At 44.1% G+C, this 12,484-nt stretch overlaps 1 protein-coding gene across 1 annotated transcript; it reads right to left on the bottom strand.

Annotated features, from left to right (window-relative positions):
* Positions 1 to 5,360: 5,360 nt before the first annotated feature.
* Positions 5,361 to 11,593, bottom strand: LOC119349445 (asparagine synthetase [glutamine-hydrolyzing] 2-like). The gene is made up of 15 exons (XM_037617485.1): positions 11,440 to 11,593; positions 11,265 to 11,366; positions 9,911 to 10,049; positions 9,572 to 9,667; positions 9,278 to 9,419; positions 8,250 to 8,345; positions 7,996 to 8,090; positions 7,363 to 7,524; positions 7,105 to 7,185; positions 6,804 to 7,025; positions 6,571 to 6,705; positions 6,389 to 6,469; positions 6,205 to 6,291; positions 5,996 to 6,103; positions 5,361 to 5,881 (listed from the first exon to the last, which is right to left on the bottom strand). Exons 2-15 carry the CDS (start codon positions 11,342 to 11,344, stop codon positions 5,642 to 5,644), a joined length of 1,764 nt encoding a protein of 587 aa, XP_037473382.1. The 5' UTR covers positions 11,345 to 11,366; positions 11,440 to 11,593; the 3' UTR covers positions 5,361 to 5,641.
* Positions 11,594 to 12,484: the final 891 nt, after the last annotated feature.

The raw sequence follows: 12,484 nt of genomic DNA, 5'->3' as shown, positions 1-12,484 counted from the left end.
GCCTAAGAAAACTGCATTGGGTTCACAGAAGATCCCACCGAAAATCCTTTTGTTTATTTTACTTTTCCTTGTGCCTCTAGCCATCTCCATCACGTGCATGTACAGTGCACTATACTACAGTCCATGCAAGCTACTAATCGCTGCATGCAAAGGTTATGATGTTATTGATGCTCCAGGTGCATAGATCTCAATGCGAAATAGACGGACAAGATAATGGGTAACGTAGAGCTCGAGCTACAGAGGAACTTTGCCCCCTTAATACCCTAATCATGGATCGATCGAGTAAGCTGCTGATCATTGCGTTCTCTGAACCACTTGGGCATTTACTTGGGCTAGCGATTAGTTTCATAATGCTAATTGTCTACTGAAAACGCATTGGGAGCTAATCAAAGAATTGAAGCAAAGCACATAGGGTGAAAATATGGCGATACCTTTACGAAGTTCTATTCTCGGAATATTATTGCTTTTGCATTTTGATTCAGTTGAAATCATACAATGCAGCTGAAATGACCACCACAAAGAAACATGTGGATTGCTGCGGTAAAAAAACAGCTGATGCAAATTTAAAAGCCATAATTGTAACAATTGTACAACCTCCATCGGCATAGTGCCACATACATCCGTTTGAGTGTCAAGTAATTCCGGATGGATGGAGTAAATCTAAAGCTACAGTATTCAGTTGCATTTTTTTTCAAATATACTGTTGCGTAGATTTCAGGAATGTTTGATCCTGATAGAGGGATGCTGTGATCATGCCCATTAGCTGAAAGTGCATTCCTGCTTTTCTTAACTTCTCAACCAATATAGGTAGATTTCACTGGAGTCCACGGCTCCAAGTAGTTAAGCCACGTGGATCTCCACCTTCAGCGAGTCGGGCCACTTCATCTCGAATTAGCTCGCCGTGCACTTGGCGTGGATGCCGAGTGCGCAACATGTCTAATAGAGGTCCGTCGATACTGTTTGTGGCTCAACGTAAAAGTAATGCTTGAATAAGGCCCAACCTGACGGGATGCCGAGAAAGGCCTAGCACAGTTTCACGAACCCAGAGAGGAGGGCAATGGTGTTTGGGGGAATATGGTGAAGCTACACCTCGAAGTGGTCTACCACCATTTGAAGGAAAGGATGAACCGGGAGGCCCAATCCCCGGTCAAAATTGGAGTTGAGGATGATCCTCTCATGCTGACGCGGCTCCGGCTCTCGCTCATGTAGATCCGTCACCCGCCAGTAGGCCTTCGCGAGACATAGGCACGGGGGACCCCATCTGTTGCGATCGAGGGGACCTGTCCCATGTTCACGGTCCTCGGCGGCGTCCCCAGCGGCAGCTGTAGAGAGCTCTCCGGCCGTAGGAGAGTAGGAAGCATTGGCAGCCTTGGAGTTTCGAGCTTTTTTCTCTCCAAACTCAGTGTTGTTGATCCACCATGAGTTTGAGAGGGGGGTAGATGTGTATATTCCTTTTTTGGTATATCCCTGTTATATAAGGGGTTTTCTGCACTTTGACACACATGTATATGTAATGGCCTTTGGCCCTCAGGAAATACTAGTTGCTCACGATTCACGATAGCTACTATCGCGATTCACGATGAACTGGAACTAGTGTTTCTTATGGAAACAAGCATCGCATTGAGAAATTATTTGCAAAAAGCAAGCAAAATTCCTAGGCGTAGATGCATCATATATTCATGTGATAGCAGTTTATTTTTTTTTCTGGGGATCCTGTGATAGACGTCTCCTTGTGATCGGAATATTTTACTGCCAGCAAGAAGATATATATACCTGTGGGAGTTGCTCAAAAACAGGTATTTGTCTCATATTTCGGGCACCTTGTGAAAAATCGCCTTGTTGTCGGCGCGATGCACTATTTGTTTCTGCAGACCGGGCCTCTTGTCTACTATCTGCAATTCGGTGCAGCTTGTAAGTATGCAGTAGTATCACTTTTTCCCATGCAACTCGAATTTTGCAAGAGAGAACTACATAAACTGTCAAGAACCAGGACTGCTTGAGAGCAATAAAAGATGAAAAACACTTGTGCGTGAAAACTTAAAGGGTCTGTCTAGGACACATCTAGATGTGATATAATTATGTCACATCTAAGCTGATGTCCACTCTGTTTATGGTTGATTTTTTTTGTCCTAGTTTTTTTTTCTTATTGCTGCATTATATATATTTGTGGGAGCTTAGATGTGACATCCTTAAAAAAACATCAGATGTGAATTAGACAAACTGAAACTTAAAACAAGCAGTCAGTCAGGTTACACTAAGCCGCAGTGGATTTCCTAGAGCAACTAGGTTTTCTGATCTCGATCGCATGAGCATGCACTAGGTTTTCTTATCCAGATCGAGCTGAACTGATCGGTTGAACCTTCCCCCAAAAAACAGTTGGAGGCACGACGAGATCGACGATTTTCACCTAAAGCAGAAGAACCGAGATGCGTTGGAGAGCCAGCGTACGTACTTGCAGGAGGAGTAGGGAGTAGTGTCCTGCAGTCGGCGTCATGGATCGCCGTGGACCGGGACGGAGAAGGCCCTGGTGGTGGTGGGAGGTGCCGGCGGGAGGGGGGGTTGGACATGGGGATCTCGATCGATCGCCTGAGCATGCACTTGGGAAGGCTCGGTTGTGTCTAAGTTTTCGTTTCGGGCACCGGTAGGCGCCGGCGCACCGGCCGAATGTTTCGGCCGGTCTGCTCCCAGCCGCCCGATCTGCTGTGCAACACCGTCAGATTCGAGCTCCTCTGTTATTTTTTTTTTACCGTGTCCTCGTCTCCCTGAGCGCTCGCCTTGCCGACCGCCCGTCGGGGCCGCCCCACGCTCCGGCACTCAGCTCACCCCGGCCGCTCGCCACCCCGGCCGCCGGTTGGAGCTGACCGCTCGCCGCCTCGGCCGCCCGCCGGAGCGCCATGGATGCAGCTCCGCGACTCAGCTCGTCCAGTCCGCTCGCCGTCCGCTCGCCGCCCCGGCCGCCCGTCGGGGCCGCCCCGCGCTCCGGGACTCAGCTCGCCCCGACCGCTCGCTGCCCCCGCTGCTCGTCGGAGTGCCATGGATGCAGCTCCGCCTCACCGATTGGTTCCAGCAAAAAACAGAGATGCCCCGTGGTAGCATTTTTCCGTGTCAGTCGTAGCAAATGAAGACAACGGTTGCAGCAAAAAAATCCATCGATGTCGCCATTGTAGCAAAAATGTTAATCGGATGTAGCAAAACACATCGCCAATGGTAGCAAAAAACGAGGATGTTGCAACAAAAATGCCGTCCTCGTCGTCGCCGGTCACAGCTCAGTCGTAAAAAAGCACCATGGCCGCACGAATGGATGTAGCAAAAACACAGACGGTAGTAGCAAAAAATTGACACGGTTGTAGCTTTTATCTCAATGGTTGAAGCTTTTCCCCTCTACGATGGAAGCTTTTCTGTAAACGATTGAAACTTTTTTTCTTTTTGAGCAGCGTCTGGTTGAAATTTTTTCTCTATCGTTCGGTTGAAGCTGTTTTTCATCAAAGTTTGTAGCATTTTATATAGATGGTAGTAGCTTCCCTCGATAGCACTGAACGCTTACAGCTTTCTGTATATACGGTTGAAGCATTTTTAATCTTGGGTTGAAGCTTTCCTGTCAACGGTTGCAGCACTCGCCAGCCTGTTCCAGCAAATTTGGGCCTCGGGTGCAGGCCTGCCATGGCTGGTTGCAGCTCCGGCGTGGTCGGGTCCGGCGAGGTAGGGAGCGCTCCGATGCACGCGGATCCGCGTGGATCTGGTCGAGGGCGGCCAGATCTGCTGAACGGCGGCGCGCCTAGGAGGCCTGCGGCGCGGGGCGATGCGTTGACCATGGCAGCGGGTAGAGAGAAAGAGAGAGATGCGCGAGAGGAAGAAGAGAAAAGGGAGGAGGACTAGTCGTCTCGGGTCCATCGCGCCACGTGGTTGCTCGTGAGTGGGTCGCATCGCGCGCGCGTGGACTGGACCGGCCGAAGCTTCGGCCGGTGCCCCGGCCCCAAACGTTTCCCTTTCGTTTCCCTTTTCAGCTAGATCCAGTCATGGAAAATCTCTGACTTCTCTGGGTTTTTCTTTTTTCTTTTTTTGAAGTTGACTTCTATAGTTGCAATCTGGTCATATAATAAACACATTTTTCCCTTTGAGATCGATCATATAATAAACTTTACTAATTCGAAAAGCAGCCAAGTCGTTGTTCTTTGTTTTCTTTTCTTTGCGAAGGGCTCAAAGCCATATATTAAAGTATCACATACCTTAAAAATACACCCATGCAGAAAGATAAAATTACATTCAAACAAGGGTCTGTTTAAGGCACATCTAGATGTGACATAGTTATGTCACATCTAAACTGATTTTCACTCTGTTTGTAGTCTATTTTTTTTTTGTTTCTTATTGCTGCATTATATATTTGTTGGAGGTTAGATGTGACATCCTTAAAAACATCTAGATGTGAATTAGGCAAACTGTTCAAATAATGGGGTGTGCTAAAGTCTTCTTCCTCCTTCATCCGGCGTGGTGGTGGAGCAGACTTTCTTAAACCCAAGAGCTTGTAGATGCAGCAGACGGGAAGTCATCAATGTAGATGAGGAGACGTCGACAGCCGCGATCTACAAAGCAAATTGCCACCCTGGAGAAGAAAATGCCGATAAGAGCCTCTAGAAACTCCAAAGACCATGAAAGCTGGCCGAATCTAGATGGATTCATCAGATCCCAGAAAACGAGACACGGCTCCACATGCCATCTGCTGGTGATAAACACACCAACGAAATGAGGAAAGAGTGGGGATAATGTTAGTCCTAGACAGGGACAGTGCCGCAGTCTCGTCACCCCAAAGCAAAGGGCATTTGAATAATTAACGTGCATACCTTATGATCATTTTATGGATGTCATGTTCTGAAATTTTGGTAGCTTCGTGGTGACTTTCTTTAGCATTTTTGGTGTCTTTTTGCCTGTTCTATAATTGGTGATCTTCTCTCGAGATTTGTAAGACGCATAACCTGGTTGCGGTTGTAATTTCATTTTTTAGAACACTTTTTTTAGAAGGCTGAAATTTCATTTTTGTATCCACCCTTTGGTACATAGATAAATTGATCCATTAATTTCACAGTACATGGAAGAGTTTCGCCAATTTCATGTAATTTAATTCACGTCAGTTACAGTTGATGAAATTGAATACCAACCACGTTGAATGCTAAGTGCTGAATACAGCACATACTTGATACTTTGTGACCTGACTAATATTCGTATGTCTATGCCACTGATTTTGAAAATTTTCACAACATTTTAGACGAGGTTTATTTGTTTTCAGACTTGGGAGTGCCGGAAGTAGCCCCAAAACAAAAGTTGATAATGCTAACATGAGCAACACCAACAAATCAACTAATACAGAAACCAACATTGGAGTTTATTAATGAAACTTTTGCAGTTTGCAAACCAGACATTGAGCAACTCGGATGGTACAACCATGGTGAAATATTTACAATGCACTGCTCACCACATAAACTTAGTACATACATGCGAAAAGCAAAACATAACAGCAAGCATCAAGGAAAATGGAGCAAAGGAATTTCTACACTGAATGATTGAAGCTACGGACAAGTTGCAAAGCTAGAATTGAACTAAGCGACAACATTTTCTCAAGCATTTTATGAAACCATGGAATGGAAAGTTAAACAGCTGCTGCTGGAACACCAGTTTCGACTAGGATGCTCTCCCCGTGGGCTGGTGGACGGAAGACATGATCGGCCAACGCAGGAGCCTTTTCTTCTTCATATGCCGCGTCATGCACACCGAGAGCAGCACGGCCAGATGGGTCGAGGAGCTTGGACCAGGCGGCGTCCCATTCAACAGCTTTCGCGGTGCTGCATGCAACGCTGGGACCTCCTGGCACCGTTAGCCTAGCAGCATTCTGCGCAATTGAATTGTTAGTCAAGTGAAGAGCAGGCGTTAATGTTTTTTACCATGCAAATGAAATAGCTTGGAATATCATGATAAAAGTAAATGCTGGTTGTAGCTTCTGGACCTTGGGATAAAACTTCTCAAATACTGTCCTATAATAGTAGGCTTCTTTTGTTGTGGGTGTGTTTTCAGGGTAAACAAAGCTGGCGTTCGTTATCATGGAATCTGACACCTGAACATGAATAGGAGAAAACGTCAATTCTAGCGGGCGCAAGTCGAATAAATAAACAATTGTCAACTTATGAATGGTTTGACAAAGAAAAGATGGCATACATGTGCATTAGCATGGTCCTTCAATCCATCAATCCAACTGTACCCAACACCATCGCTGAACTGTTCTTTTTGCCTGTAAAGAATGTGCTGTTCACAGAAAATAAATCCTCCTTATGAGCACACACGCAAGCTCATGCAAGTAACAGAGCAAATAAAACAGAATAAAAGGATGAACTTCTCCAACCTTCGGTAAATAGGGCTTCTCATCATCATCAAATGCATTACGCAGAACCCATTTCTCTATCCGGCCAAGATCACGTCTTATCTATTTTTTTTCAAGATGACAAATATAAGATGATAATCCTAGTTGTAATAAATGGATAGAGCTAGAGTGAAATTAGGGTATAATAGCAAGAAATTACATACCATCTTAGATTCCGGATCCAGGTCCATTGCTACATTGATGAAGTTTTTGTCGAGGAACGGAACACGAGCCTCGAGACCCCAGGCAGAAGTTGCTTTGTTTGCTCTCAAACAATCATATAAATGGAGAGCTTTTATCTAAACACCAGGAAAAACAACTCAAATAAGTTAATCAGCTGACCATCTAAACAACTTAGCAGACATAAACCAAAAGGAGAAATTTTATCTTTAATTACCTTCCGACATGTTTCCTCATGGAATTCCTTTTTGTTTGGTGCCTTGTGAAAATAAAGATAACCACCAAATATTTCATCGGAACCTTCTCCCGAAAGAACCATCTTCACACCCAACGATTTGATTTTCCGAGACATTAGAAACATTGGGGTACTTGCTCTAATGGTCGTGACATCATACGTCTCAATGTGATAAATAACTTCTTCCAAAGCATCAATGCCCTCCTACGATTTTTTTTTCAGATGAATTAATAACTTCATGATGTCTCTTCCTCTATGCAAAGGACAAATAAAAATAGCGAACCTGCACTGTGAAGTGTAATTCATGATGGACTGTGCCAAGGTAGTCAGCAACTTCCTTAGCAGCTTTAAGATCAGGGGAACCCTACAAAAATTTGAAACGTGTCAGAACTTCTATCATATTTTATCCTCTGCTTATGTTACTACACTGAAAACCCTCTTTTTTCTTGTATAAGGTACTCATAAGAGCAAGAAAACAACTTAAATTTTGAAAGATTCTCAGCAATGGAGATACACCAGTAAACAACATTGAGAAATGTACCTTCAAACCAATGCAAAAGGTGTGCAGTTTGTTTCCCCACTGCCTGGCAACTTTTGTTTCTGCCAAGTGGCGTGAAACAACAGAAGCCACCAAAGAAGAGTCAAGCCCACCAGACAAGAGAACACCAAATGGCACATCAGTCATTAGCCTCTTGATAACAGCCTGCAAATTTTACAATTCATCTAAGAAATATAGTACAACCCGTTTCAGTGCGTAGATACACTCATTTTAGCGACAGTTAATTCCGGACAGAGGGAGTAGATGATATACGTAAAGAAACTTAGCTTATAAAATATGCGTCAGTCAGACACAATAATTTGTTTATACTCCGTACATACTTAATAACCAATTAGCATGATTCCGAATAAAATGCCATCTGTCTAAGATCTTAATACAGAAATCATCGCATTAAGTCTAAGACATAACTGTGATTGCAGGGAGCTACAATAACCTATTACTACTCATGAATTATCAACCAGGGTATTCCAAACAAGCATCGCCTAATCAGAGGCACGGATACATCATATCAACATGAAACAAAATTAAAAAGAGATTAACATTAAATAACTATAAACATATAATTTATGCATCAAAAGGTACGAAATGTAACAGATTGCGTAAGGAAAGGCGTGCCTTCTCAAAACTCTCTCGGATGAGGAGAGGATCATAAGGGGCTGAGGGAATGCTTTCTGAAAACCATGGGGGGTTGTACCACCTCCTTAGGCCACCTACGATGAATGTTAGAAAGCAGATTAGTAGGCAAGACAAATGGATAATTACAACATACATGGTAGCTTATACTATTTTTGCCTTCAGAGTTTGCAACTCTGCATTTCTAGTACAATGACTGATGAGATCATCAATTTGTTACAGCAAGACATTTGAACCTGTTTTGCTTGAGTACAAGTGTCCAGGGGGGAAAGATATGAAGCGCTCGCAATCATCACTCAATGCTTTCATCTCAGAAGAAAACCAAACTGACCCTGGAATAACAATGAATGTACAAATTAATGCATAGTAGATTTGTAGCAGCTACTTAAAACCATATAACTGTGCCAAGTTGTGAAACATACAAACACTACAGTGCCTACTGTTCCAGAACTGTGTACTTGCAAATGCAGACAGCCAACCATAGTTTTCAACAGTTCACGGAACATCTCAGAATCTTTGCATAGCTAACTCCGTTGCAAATTTAACAGTCAGCTTCGCAAATATTATGTCTATCCAAATCTTCCCCATCAGACGTTCTAGTTGCACATATATCATGGGCGTCATCACTCATCACAACCTAGATACTTCCTTCATCCAGGTATGCAAGGCATATTTTGATTGTCTAAAGATCTGACCCAAAATTTAATCTCATCCTACATGAGCTATGTGACACAAAATTTATAGCATTAGATTCGAATAAAAAAGCTCTTTCCCTTGATTGTGATTTTTTAACTAGTAACAAATATTATAAAAAAATACGGTCAAAGATTAAACTTTTACAATCACAATACGCCTTATCAATACGGACAGAGGGAGTAACACCTCTATATTCTAGCTATCAAATTGCAAATGGTGAGAGATACCACTCCAATTTTATAGGATGTGAGCCGATGATAGATCTAGGGTTATTATCTTTTATTGTTATTTCTGCAAATGAATTAGCCTTGTCCAATTCTAATCTAATGAAGTAGGCAAGCGATGATATATCTACTTCTAATCTTAACTTGAATTTAAATGAACCTACATGCAGCCTGTTTTCCACCTCCCCATGATACATTGAGTGACCGTTTAAACAGTTGAATAACCAAGCAAACCGTACAGAAAGTCCAGAACAAGATAAATTTGAGAGGAAAAAGGCTATAACTACATGGTCGTGATTTTGATCAAACAGACAAGTAGCTACAAGAACATATTCCGTGCGTACCATCAAGGCCCCAGCCCATGTATAAAGGACAGATGCCAATAGCGTCGCGGGCAGCGATGAAGCTTTTATCACGTGTATCAAGAAGCACAAATGAGAACATGCCATCCAACATATCCACAAATTCTTCCCCATATTCCTCATACTGTGAAATCAATAGAATTTGGAAGTACAGATGTTAACATATAAAATATAAGCACTGGAGGATGATAACATTTAGAAGTGTTAGCAGAATCCAAGTTACACAATAGGACACCAAAAGAAGCTGAACATAGAGAAATAAGAGTAGAAACTTACTAGGTGAGCAATAACTTCACAATCACTACCAGTTTGGAATTTATGAGGTTTCAGCTTAGCTTTCAGTTCTTCATGATTATAGATCTCCCCGTTCACCTGGAAATGTCAAACAGAATTAGTTTAGTTACGCAAATATGGTGGGTAGGTCGTGTCTCACAAGATGTATTGAGCAGAGCTCCATAGACAACATTTCCAAAATCCCATCACAAAAGTATACTACCAAATGCTAGTTACTAATAGCAGAATAGTGAGACGTAATCATGTGTTATACATAGAAATGAATCATGAAAGCACAAATAAGATAAATGAAAAAGTGTCATTCTCACTCCAGATACTGACCGTCACAACAACTGTTTTGTCCTCGTTGTACAATGGCTGGTCTCCAGATGTGGGATCAACAATAGCCAACCGCTGGTGTGCAAGATAGCAATCCTCAAAGCTGTGTATACCACTCCAATCAGGGCCTCTGTGCCGTAATCTATCAAAAATGGTAGACTGAGATCAGTGGGTGCATAAGATTTCATATAATGAACCATGTATCACCTAAGAACATTTAAATAACAAGAAGCACACAGAGGTTTTCAGTCACTACAGTACAGAAAATTTCTAATTCCAGTTTAATCTAACGCAACTTTGTGTTGAACAACAACTCTCTCTAAGCTAAATTAAAACCCTGAAAACTGTTACCCCATGACCGTGCAGTTCGTAAAGATGGAGAAGTCGCACACAGCAAGTCCTAAGACACAGCAAGCTAGGTTTTGCTAACACTTGGAAAATCATAATGTCCTAACCTATTTGTAAAAGAATTTTTCAGTAGATATAGAAGTGAAGGTTTCTACAGGTTGGTGGATAAACGACATTTGACCGCAATCCCATGTTAACATCCTCGACTATCTGACTGCAATTACATAAAAGGGTACAAGGGGACATCTTGCCGCAGCCCAACTAAGGCATGCACATTTATAGAGCGGACATTTTGCAGCATCCCAAGTAAAACGCACATTTACACGCATAATGTTGCATGGTTTTACAGATAGAATCCTATACACCTCACTACACTGTCCTAATTCTACAATAAAAAAATTCTACGATTGCACATGTACACAATATGGATGGATTGCTACAAGTAATGCATTTCAATAAGTTAGAAATCAATAGCATTCAGGTACATCAGCATGCACAATCACACAAGCAAAGCACATCGGTAAGCAACAAAAACTGCCACTGGTTTCCAAATTATCACTTGAACATTTCCATGCCTCAACGAAAGCACGCCTAAGCACAGTACACATACTCTACTCCCAAAACCCAGAACCTCACAGTTCCTCAGGACAGACACGCTCCCCCGAAATAGAAGGCCATCGCATCAAAATAAACTTGCATCGGTAAAAGGCTAACCACGATTTCCCCGGTATATCAACAATTCGTCTAACACAAACTGTACATGAATATCTCCATACTAAATAAGCCAAATGACTTTTTCATAACCAAAAAGAAAAGTGACAGGTCAAATAACTAAAAATGGTAAATAAGGCGAGAACGACATCACCCGGCCAAAGTTGACCCACATCTCGCCTACTATTCATGACCACACAAATCCACCGCCGAATTCAATTCTAACCCTCGGAGGCGCGCGCGCTCGCAGGGGAACACAGAAAGGGAGCGGGGTGAAACGGCGGGGTGGGCGTGTTACCGGCGGGAGAGCTCGATGATGCGCGAGCGCTTGGCGAGGGAGACGTCGCCGACGCCGAGGACGGCGAGGATGCCGCACATGGTGGCGGCCTGCCGGCGGGACCTGCAACGCGCAAGCTCCGAAGGTGATTTGACCACTCGCTGGACGGGATGGAGGAAAGAAAACAAGCTCGTACCTCAAGACTCGGTGGCTGGACAAGACGCTGTGGACGAGCGGGGCGGAGACGGCGACGCCCCGACGAGGAGGGACGGGCGACGGCGACGGCGCCGGCGGCGACGCAGGCGCGGGTGGTGGGGAGGGGTAAGGTATGGGCGGAACGGAACGGCGGCTGGGTGGTGGTAGAGCAGGAGGGATTTAGGTAGGGCGCGCTTGGGACCACCCTACGCATCGCCTGTGCCAGGCCAGGCCGCTCGCGCGGATTCGGCCCACCAAACTCCCATATACACTTTTCTTATATGATATATATTTTTTTCTCCCAACAACAAATGCAAGAAAGAGACTAAGAGAGCGCTTGTTTCATTTTTTGGAAATTGCGTTGCACCGCACTGTCGTACATTCCCCTCCTCCCACCTCGCGGCGGACAACAAGATGAAATCCCTTGAGAGTTCCACGATATGTGGCCGACGGGTGATCCACAATGGGTGTCAAGGCGGGGGTGTGGTCTGCGGGAACCGGCGATACATCGGGGATGGAGTCACCGCACACGTGCGTCGAGTGAAGAGGATGAGAAGGGGAGATGCCTAGCAGTGGAGCGCGCAAGCACGGAGATGACGAGGTCACGGCACACTGCACATCTCCGCTATTTTTTCCCACGAGTCTTGGAGACTTTTCACAATGGCACCATGGGCATCTGCTACGGGAAGTGGGGGAAACTGAAATCTGGCATCTAGATTCATGCTACGGGAAGTGGGGGAAACTGGAATCTGGCATCTAGGTTCATAGTTAGATACAATGCATCTTGTGCATGTCAAATTGATCAATATGGCGTGTTTTTTGGGGTTCCATTGCACTGCCCATGCTAGGTTTTTCTTCAAGGATCAAGGCACGGCATGAAATCCCACAAGATTTTGGAGAGGACGAAGCTCAACCTCGAGCTCTGCTAGAGTTTTTTTTTTTTGTTGTTGTTGTTTTGGGAGGCCAACACACCTTGACCTCCCTTCGATTTTCTATGGAGTTCAGTATGACACAGTTCGGCGGGCAAATTGGAAACAGCCATGTAG

The sequence above is a fragment of the Triticum dicoccoides genome, chromosome 1B (genome assembly GCF_002162155.2).
Source record: "Triticum dicoccoides isolate Atlit2015 ecotype Zavitan chromosome 1B, WEW_v2.0, whole genome shotgun sequence".
NCBI lineage: Eukaryota > Viridiplantae > Streptophyta > Magnoliopsida > Poales > Poaceae > Triticum > Triticum dicoccoides.
This window is presented reverse-complemented; position numbering and strand designations above follow the sequence as displayed.